We start from the raw sequence: 10,130 nt of genomic DNA, 5'->3' as shown, positions 1-10,130 counted from the left end.
CAGCAGATGCAACTGCCCAGAGCAGTGATTTTCAATCTTTTTCATCTCATGGCACACTGCCAAGGCACTAAAATGGTCAAGGCAAACCACCAGGTTTTTGATAATTGCCAAGGCACACCATGCTGTCAACGGGGGCTCACATCTCCCATTGGCCCTATTAAAAAATGACCTTCCCCCAAATTCCTGTGGCACACCTGTGGACCAATCACAGCACACCAGGGCACAGTGGTTGAAAATGGCTGGCCCAGAGCATCCCTGTCCCCTGATTAAGGACGACTACATGTGGCAAGTTGGGGCCTGAATGGTGACTGCATTTCTGTTGCACAGCAATGGTGAGTTGGGCCACCCCTGTTCTAGAGGAGGTGACAGTGAGAACACCAACAGAAAGTAGAGTCATGCATTCTTGTTGTCTGTCTGCTTCCTATTATTTTTGAGGTTAAAGTGTCTGTCTATACAGCAAGGAAAGCTGATATATTTCTTGCCACACAGGCCTCTGTTCCTAAATAAAAGATGGTTTTGTAAGCAGCTCCTAGAGTTCAGGATGGATAGGAGGAAGACTTTTTTTCTACCTTTTGTTCATTCTGGCAGTGAGTTCTGAAGTGCCTTATTGTAGTAGCTGCTCATGGTATAAACCTGATCCTTGTGATACTGTATTCTCCCCCCAAATGTATTCTGGTAGTCTGAAGGTGACACAATGTATTTAGTTTAAGAACACACAAGCTCTGTACATAAGGAGGGTATATTTTAAGGTTTGGGCAACATGGAAATGAGGTGTATACCCATGCAATACAGCAGTCTGTCAAGTCAAATGGCAACAGAAAAGTTCAGTATAAATGTACATCTTGGAACTGAGTAGTGTAACAAAACTCTGGTAGGGGAGGAAGAAAATATCTATTGCAGTGACATTGCTGGGTCCCATCCTAGTCACTCCACAAGTTCATGCAACAAGAGCAATCACATTAACATTCCATTATATACATATGTATATCCATGGGCAGCCTTTGTAACACAACCAGCTCCAGTTGTCTTCCAGACTATCCCATTACCTTTTCCTTATAGCAGTCATAAAAATGGCTGCTACTTCCTGGACATTCAGTACCTCTTGCTTTCTGCTGCTAGAAGGCACCTCTTGTTATATTGCACAAATGGAAGGGACTTGATGTTTGGCTTAACATACTTCCCAATAGCAGTTCCCTCAAGCAAGGTAGCTCACAGCTCTCTCATTCCTTCTATTGTGCTAATTTTGAGAGGGCAGCATCTTTTGGCTCAGGGGAGCATAACCCATCATTAGTAGTGCTATACTACCTTTGGCTTTACCACTACTGGAACAGGGTGAAGTCTCATTGGGGAAGCATGAGACTTCAGTCCTACAACTTGGATGAATGGTTCTGGACCCCTGAAGTAGGGCAGAGCTCCTTTACTGCCCAGCAGCGTACCAAATTAGAAGGGATGTCCACCACTGGAGCCGGGTGCCCCCTGGTTAAAGTGGCTACAGAACAGCAGAAGACCACACTGCACATGAAGTTAACAGCAACACACTTTTTCCATCACCTGTCCTCCTGAATGGATATGGAAGTTTGCCAGAGGAATGAAACCTTCATATAGCAAAATTTCAGCCGTTCTAGGATTCTGCAGTGTGTCTCTTTCTGCAGTGAGCCTTCTCTGGTAGAGATGGATGACAGGAACAAGTTGTTGTAACCAACAAGTCTGATTGTAGAAAATTCAGGTAAATCAAATCTTTCAATTATAGTGACTGTGTGCTTAATTCCAAAAACAAATGCTCAGCTTCCTTTAGCCCTGATAAAGTCCAGGTTCTCCTAGGGGTGGCGGCGGCGGCTTGTCAGGTGTCAAATCTATATCTGCAAGACAAGACTTATTTCAGCTGCTTGTAACTATGTATTAACACATCCATTGTCAGTGCAGTAAAAGGGATTTGCCAGTCCAACAACTCCTCAGTGACACCACCATTTGATCATATGCACAATACTAGTACTGCCAACTATGCTACAAGGCACCACAGCCAATTACATTCCCCACTGTGCATGTCCCTACCTATTTCTAGATGTGCACTGATTAGGTACATTTCCACTACTAATATTTCCATGTACTTCAGAATGGTTCCAAGTTCTGCTTGCATTGACTTGGCACAGAGGCCCTCTGCCAAGCACCAAAAACCAATGCAACAAGGAACCCAGAGACCAGCCTCATGATAAATTCTAGGCAAAGACCCCAAAGCAAGGCTGCAGCAGGGTTCATTATATTTTTATCCCACCCTCCCATCATGGAGCCCAAAATGGGGTCATGCCCATTCCCCCCCCTCCCCACAGTTATGAGAAGGATTGGTTCAGAGTCACCAAGTTACCTCTGTGGGCAAGTGGAGAGTGGAAATAGTCCAGCGTGCTGTCCCCTATGCTACATTTAACTCTCACTTCATTTGTCTGAAGAGAATGAACCTAACACCTCCTTCAGAAGATACTGTGATGGCTACAGTTTACAATGCTGGGTTGCCTCTTTGCAGAAGAGGACATTGAAGTGAAAGAAGCTGGAAGCCAACAGCCTCTCACTTAGGCCCTAGGAGTCCCAAATCTTTTCTCAGTGTAGCAGGCAAAACCAACTAATGTTTGTTGCTTTTTAGGTTTCAAAACACATTTTAGAGGAGAGAAGTGGACGTGGGGGGAAAAGTATTTCACTTTCCCTGGCACCTCCTGCATGGCTGTTGGAGCATTGTGTGGACCAGTCCAAGCAGGAAAAACGGACAGGAAGCAGCTGGAAAACAAACACTTCCTTGCATTTTTCCTCTGAGTGCTGCTTGCTTGCTCTGCACTAACAGCCACACACCCCTCTTCCTCTCTTTTTAAAAGCACAGGGGTAACGGGTTGGCCCGTCTTACCTGACTGGGGCTGAGGGTGCATCCTGTGGAAAAATAGAAGGAAGACGTAAAAAGTAAAGGCCAAGGCTCCAAAGATGGTCCCACAGACCAGGAAACTGTAACTGCCCTGATCGTGGATGATCTGTCACAAAGAAAAACACCAAGTGTAAGGCCAGTTGCTTCAATGCATTCCCAGTTGCACCCTAAACTAATGAGCACAACTCATTGTCTTGGAAGGCCTGGAAGCCAGAAGAACAAAAACTGCAGACTGCCCCAACAATGGCCATTGCAGTTATGTAGAATTCACTTCCCCTTGCTGACCTCTTTAAACCAAGTTGTCTGAGCTTCAGGGAAAGCAGCAAATGCCATCTGTTTCCCTGGCGCTTCTACCTGCTGTTTCATGAGTTCAATAAATGTACTGCCAAGTGTGTCTAAGCTTTCTTTCTCTCTTTCTTTCTTTCAAATAAACCTATGTGTTTCAACCAGGATTTTCCTCTTTCAAAATGAGTACTGAAGAAGGCTCAAGAAAGTCATATCGGCTGCAATGTTAAAAAGAAAGTAAGAGAGAAACTGGACAGCAGCATTCTCCAAAGCAAAAATGCACTTAAACTGCTTCCAACTGTGCTGCAGGATGGAGGACTACAGAATATCTGCAGGCTCCATAGTTCCGCCACCTGAAGTTCATGACATCTTTTACACCAACACTTGACCACACCTCTGGGCTACCATTAACACAGCATCTACCCCCTGGTGTGTTCAGGAGAACTGGCTATCAGCATCGACAAGGTCACTGGATAGTTCAAGAATGTTTATACCACTACCTTCTTCCTTTGGTGTATCTTGCACACTTACCGACCCCACTAGTAACTGCAGGACCATCTCTCCAACTCCAGCTCCTGTCACCAATACGGTGGTAGCACAGCCTGGAATGAAAATGGCCCAAATGGTTGCTTTAAACAAGCAGAGAATGTGGAGGGTGAAGAAATACAGCAGGATGCATATGTGCTTGCTTTTCCAAGTGGCACAAATTCAGTGGCACAAGTGGCACAAATTCAGTGCATTCAGTGGCACAAATGCTATATTGAAGGAGAGGACTTAAGTTTCCCACATAAATCAGGTAAGATGAACAAATGTTCTTTATTAACAGCCAGGGTCTGTAGTTCATCTTTGGCAGTGTAAAGTGAGATAACCTGTGTGGGCCACCCAGAGCAACTTGAAGAGTTGCAGCAACCTAAAGCTAAGCAGGTCTGGTCAGTGCCTGAACAGGACACCATTTTCATCAGACTGAAGACTATAAAGGTAGACTATAAATGTAACAACCACCAAAGAGCCCTGTGGCACCTTAAAGACTAGCACATTTATTGTGGCATAAGCTTTCATGGACTATAGCCTTCGTTGCATGCAGTATTGCATTCTGATCTGGAAAACCCCAAATCAAATTTCAGCACTGATGCAACAGCCTCCCTATATGGCTTCCGGCAAGTTATTTGTTAGAGCTATTTCACACTTTATCTGGTGGACAACCAAAGTGCTTATTGCATTCATATCCTACGTTTTAGGTGTGCATGCCTGCCATCTTATGGGTACACTGACAGTGAATCGCAAATGAAGCTGTCCTCAGGTTCTTATCTGTAAAATGAAAGTAACCACCTCCCAAAGCTAGCAATGAGAAAGAACAGAGAAGGAAATGGTCTACCTGCCCATAGCCCTAGGGCAGGTTACATAGTCTCAATGTGGGCTTTCAAACAGACAGGACATGAACTCATCTTGGAAGAGTACAGAAGACCCCGCTCAAAAGCTCTTCTCCGTGCCTACTGAAGCTATTCAAGGTGTGATGAGAAGTTTGAATTCACCTTTGTACTGAAGAATGTCTTCAGTGTAGGCCAGTACACTGGGGAATGTGCTGCTGAGGAACAGACCCAGGGATGCTGTTCCCACAAACAGAAAGACAACACTGTATGAAAAGATCAGGAGCAGGAAGAAGGTTATAACCACGCCAATCTGCAATGACAGATGGAGGAGGGAAGACAAAAACAAAACGTAGTCAAGAAAAGCCATGAACAGTAATTAGAAAGCAGACTGAGAAAATAGCCATTTGGTCCTCTGGCTCAGTGGTTCTCACACATTTAGCACCAGAACCCACTTATTAGAATGAGAATCTGTCAGGACCCACAGGAAGTGATGTCATGACTGCAAGTGACATCAAGCAGGAAAATTTTTAATGATCCTAGACTGCAATCCTATCCACACTTACCCAGGAATAAGTCCCATGTACTAACATAGTTAAAAGAATATGCGTAGTAGCTTGTTAAAAAGTACAGGTCTGTAATATTTCCCTAAATGCGGTCACATACCATGGTAGCATCAAGTCTAATATAGGAAAAATAAAATATTGAAATGAATGGGAACCCACTTGAAATTGGCTCATGACCCACCTAGTGGGTCCTGACCCACAGTTTGAGAAACACCACTCAGAGAACAGTGTACTGAAGTCTGGTCTCTGAATGCAGTGAAATGTGGAATCAACATGAGATGGTAGAGTGGAATGTACCACTTCCAGTTGCCAGTGAGGCAACTTTGAGGAAGGCCTTTTTGAAACACTACCCCATATAAAAGAAACCCCTGTAAGTTAAAAACACATCAAGTTATAGCTTGTCCCAATCCCTATTGGACTTGTTGTCTACTTACAGAGAGTTCTTCACATAGGGAAATATTCCAAAACTGAAGTACCCACCAGCAGTTTGAAGTGATACAGTCCATTCTACCATCTCAGATCTGTCTTCTCATTTTGCTTCATGTATACACTGCCAGGGCAGCCATCTAGCCACCTGGTGCAGATTGCAAGGAATCTGAGGGGGCAGTGGACTTGGGGTGCCTTTCATGGGTGCATCCATCCAACCAGTCACCAGTGCAAGCTGCTATGAACTCCTTCCTGCTTGCTTTTTTGAGAAGCAGATCATTCCCCTCTTTGACTGTGCATTCACACTGTCCCTGGAAATGAAACAAGAAGTCTCATACTTCCAGTTTCCATGGCAGTGCATGAGGAGTATGGTAAGGGTTTGGTTTTCATTCTGCAGTGAGGAGATGGCAGATTTGAGCTGGCATCAGGTTGCACCACTCTGCATATATAGGCCACAGACTGATTCACACATGCTTAAGCATCACCCAGTATCCCAACACCTGACATTTTGCAGCTGAACATGTGAAATGCCTGAGTACAACATTGTGTTGATTTGATAACACAGTTCTCTCTGGGGTTGCTGAGCCAAGATAACCATTTCACACCCAAAATTCATCACTTGGTGCTGCAGTTACCAAATGTAGCATGTGTGAATTCACCTTGATACACAGACATGCCCTTTCAGTCTGGTGGACAATACTACATTTTCTGGCATGCATCTCAGCTGGAATAAAAAGTTGACATTTCACTCTCAACAGTTTCCCTGCAGTCTACCACATCATATTTTTAACAAACAGAAAATAGCTTCTTACTGGAAGACCATTTCTGCCTGGGGATATTTTGATATTTTGCACTGTTGGCTTCAAGCGCCAATAGCAACAGCATGCTCTTACAACAAAGCAGGGTAAACATTTTAAAGACAGGGAACCAGGACACAGAATGAGTCTAATGTTTACCTTTGTGCAAAGGGTAGGTACCGTGTTTTTAAATGCTCTGGGTTGAACACTTATGTAAGAATTCCAAGAAGCATGCACTTAGCACTTTTGTCTTTTTTTTTCTTTTCTTTTTGCAAGCACAAATAGCAGCTACTGTTGGAGAGGTTTGATCTGGATCTGAACTATGTTATGTCCAGATCCCCACACAATCAGAGAGGTGATCCAGTGCCAACACATGCCCCACCCACTGCACAAAAGGCTGCAAGCCTGCCCCATACTCCTTACCTTTTTCCTCCATGTCCCCTTTAAATAAAACAGAAAGTGTGTGGTGTGCTGGGCGCTCCCAATGCACCCAGCACCTCTTGTTTTGTTTAAAGGGACTGTGAAGGAGAAAAGTAAAGGGGTAGGAGGCAGGCTTGCTGCACTTGGATTTGCTTCCCACTCATCAGCTGCATGATAGCAGAGCTGGGGTGAAAAGTGCCCAGAGTTTTTCTGCTCCCTGCATCTCATAAGAACATAAGAACAGCCCCACTGGATCAGGCCATAGGCCCATCTAGTCCAGCTTCCTGTATTTCACAGCAGCCCACCAAATGCCCCAGGGAGCACACCAGATAACAGGAGACCTCATCCTGGTGCATCTGGCATTCTGACATAGCCCATTTATAAAATCAGGAGGTTGCACATACACATCATGGCTTGTAACCCATAATGGATTTTTCCTCCAGAAACTTGTCCAATCCCCTTTTACAAGCATCCAGGCCAGGTGCCATCACCACATCCTGTGGCAAGGAGTTCCACAGACCAACCACACACCGAGTAAAGAAATATTTTCTTTTGTCTGTCCTAACTCTCCCAACACTCAATTTTAGTGGATGTCCCCTGGTTCTGGTGTTATGTGAGAGTGTAAAGAGCATCTCTCTGTCCACTTTATCCTTCCCATGTGTAATTTTGTATGTCTCAATCATGTCCCCCCTCAGGCACCTCTTTTCTAGGCTTAAGAGGCCCAAATGCCGTAGCCTTTCCTCATAAGGAAGGTGCCCCAGCCCAGTAATCATCTTAGTTGCCCTCCTTTGCACCTTTTCCATTTCCACTATATCCTTTTTGAGATGCGGCGACCAGAACTGGACACAATACTCCAGGTGTGGCCTTACCATAGATTTGTACAACGGCATTATAATATTAGCTGTTTTGTTCTCAATACCTTTTCTAATTATCCCAAGCAAGGAATTGGCCTTCTTTACTGCCGCCGCACATTACGTAGACACTTTCATCAACTTGTCCACCACCACCCCAAGATCTCTCTCCTGACCCAGTCAATATGAGGATAATTGAAGTCCCCCATGATGACCACCCTGTCCCTCCTTGTCACCTCCCTGATCTGTTTCCTCATTTCAAGGTCCCCTTCTGGTTTCTGGTCTGGAGGAGGATAGTACGCCCCCAGTATTACATCACTCCTCAGGCCTGGTAATTTAACCCATAGAGATTCTATGGAGTCGGACCCACTTTCAATTTCTACTTCGCTGAATTCTATCCCTTCCTTAACATAAACAGCCACCCCACCTTCAACCCGCCCCTCCCTGTCCCTCCTGTAGAGTTTATAGCCCAGGATTGCGGTATCCCACTGATTCTCCGCATTCCACCAGGTTTCCGTTATGCCCACTATGTCAATATCTTCCCCAGTCACCAGACATTCCAGTTCTCCCATCTTTGCTCGGAGACTTCGGGTATTTGCATAAAAGCATTTGTACATGGAATGCCCCAGGATGGGCTGCTTATTAGCTCCTTTATCCCCGAATCCTCTCATTGTGCCAAACCGTCTATCACATCCCATCATGCTACCATTCTCAATTTCTTCTCCTACTCTGCCTTTACCTTGTTGTTCTCTAACCTCCCCACCGGATGCCCCTTGGCTCCTGTCGGCCTTCCCTCAGGGCTCAGTTTAAAAGCTGCTCTGCCACCTTTTTAATGTTATGCGCCAGCAGTCTGGTTCCATTCTGGTTCAAGTGGAGCCCGTCCCTCTTGTACAGGCCCCGCTTGTCCCAAAATGTTCCCCAGTGCCTAACGAATCTAAACCCCTCCTCCCTACACCACTGTCTCATCCACACATAGAGACCCCTGATCTCTGCCTGCCTAGCTGGCTCACGTGTGGAACAGGTAGCACTTCAGAGAACACTACCTTTGAGGTCCTGGCTTTCAGCTTCCTACCTAATAGCCTAAATTTGGCCTTCAGAACCTCCTGGCTACACTAGCCCACGTCGTTGGTACCGATATGCACCACAACCGCTACCTCCTTCCCAGCACTGTCTACCAGCCTGTCTAGACGAATAGTGATGTCCGCAACCTTTGCACCAGGCAGGCAAGTCGCCATGCGGTCCTCACATCCGTTGCAAACCCCCCTCTCTATGTTTCTAATAATCGAATCCCCCACTACAAGAAGCTCCCGACCCCCCTCCCGCCAAGGAGTATCCTGAGTGCATTCGGATACGGGTCCGTCGCCTGGAGAAGGGGTCCCCCAAGGGGATTGTTTCCCTCTTCTCCAGGATGATGTCCTCCAGCCCCGAGACTTCCCACCCGGGCAGCTGAGGAGCTGCATGCCTGAGGTTGGGACGAAGCCTGATCGTCCCCGGAAGTCTCCCCACGGTCCTTCTCTGCCTGCCTCTGCTTCTCCAGGAGCTTCAAGGGAGCAGACGCGTTCCCTGAGTCCCTGGAGCTCCTTGCACCGAGGACACACCCATGACATGCCCCAGAGGCATATAGTCATACATGTGGCACTTGATGCAAAACACTGGATAGCCCCCACCCTGCTGCTGGCTGTCTGACTGCATAGCTTTTTTAAATTTTGTTTTTGTTTAGGGGTACTTAAAAACCCTATACTGGTTAGCAGCCCTCTTCTCAAGGGAAGAGAAAGGGCGGTATTTGGGGCCCTGGCTTCCTTGCCCTGCTGCTGAACTCACGCAGATGCTAAACTCGCGGTGCCTTACCTGGCACTTTGTTCCCGAGGCACTGGGTGTTCCAGAGGCCTCACGCCCACGCGCGCTTCTGCAGAGCCCAAACTTCCGCTTGCTGTGAGCTCAAACAGTTGTCTCACTCTTGAGCCAACCCTGCTTCTGCACACTGCAGTTCCCCCATAGCTGCCATTTACAGATTTTTTTTTAACAGCCTGGAAGGGCTAAGCGGGTGCTTCTTGTAACCCTTGCAGTTCAAATGCAGTTCAAACCCTAGAAACCAGAAAAGCAAACCCATCTCCAAGACACAGTCGATCTGTGATCCCCTGTCACAGAGTGATGCCTGTCATCACTAGCATATGCTGACAACAGGGGACGACTGCTACAGGAACTTGCTCTCCCAAATGCATGTCTTAATCTGCACTTGATTTTATGTACAAGTGGACCCCTGTATCCGTGGGGGTTCCATTCTGGCCAGGAAAGGAAACCATGGATAAGGAAACCATGGATACTGGGGAATGCTATATAAATAGTTCCGTCCTGTGCCCATTACATGACCTTATTTTTTGAGTAACGCTGGAAACGTGGGTGTTTTTTGCTTTAAACTTGCTTAAGCAAAGCAACATGTTGTGCAGGCAATGAGCCTGCACGCTACAGAGAGACTAACATGAAGCAGGAACTGTCCTGCTTCCTGTTAGTCT

At 46.2% G+C, this 10,130-nt stretch overlaps 1 protein-coding gene across 1 annotated transcript in view; it reads right to left on the bottom strand.

The window, feature by feature from the left end:
• Positions 1 to 1,791: 1,791 nt before the first annotated feature.
• The window catches only part of MFSD4A (major facilitator superfamily domain containing 4A), a 46,705-nt gene continuing 38,366 nt past the window's right edge, over positions 1,792 to 10,130 (bottom strand). Inside the window, exons 7-10 of the mRNA XM_066624658.1 lie at positions 4,723 to 4,870; positions 3,722 to 3,792; positions 2,891 to 3,011; positions 1,792 to 1,859 (exon numbers count right to left, since the gene is read on the bottom strand). Coding sequence (XP_066480755.1) covers positions 1,792 to 1,859; positions 2,891 to 3,011; positions 3,722 to 3,792; positions 4,723 to 4,870 — 408 coding nt within the window. The remainder of the gene's footprint in view (positions 1,860 to 2,890; positions 3,012 to 3,721; positions 3,793 to 4,722; positions 4,871 to 10,130) is intronic.

This window comes from Tiliqua scincoides, chromosome 4, assembly GCF_035046505.1.
Source record: "Tiliqua scincoides isolate rTilSci1 chromosome 4, rTilSci1.hap2, whole genome shotgun sequence".
NCBI classification, from domain to species: domain Eukaryota; kingdom Metazoa; phylum Chordata; class Lepidosauria; order Squamata; family Scincidae; genus Tiliqua; species Tiliqua scincoides.
This window is presented reverse-complemented; position numbering and strand designations above follow the sequence as displayed.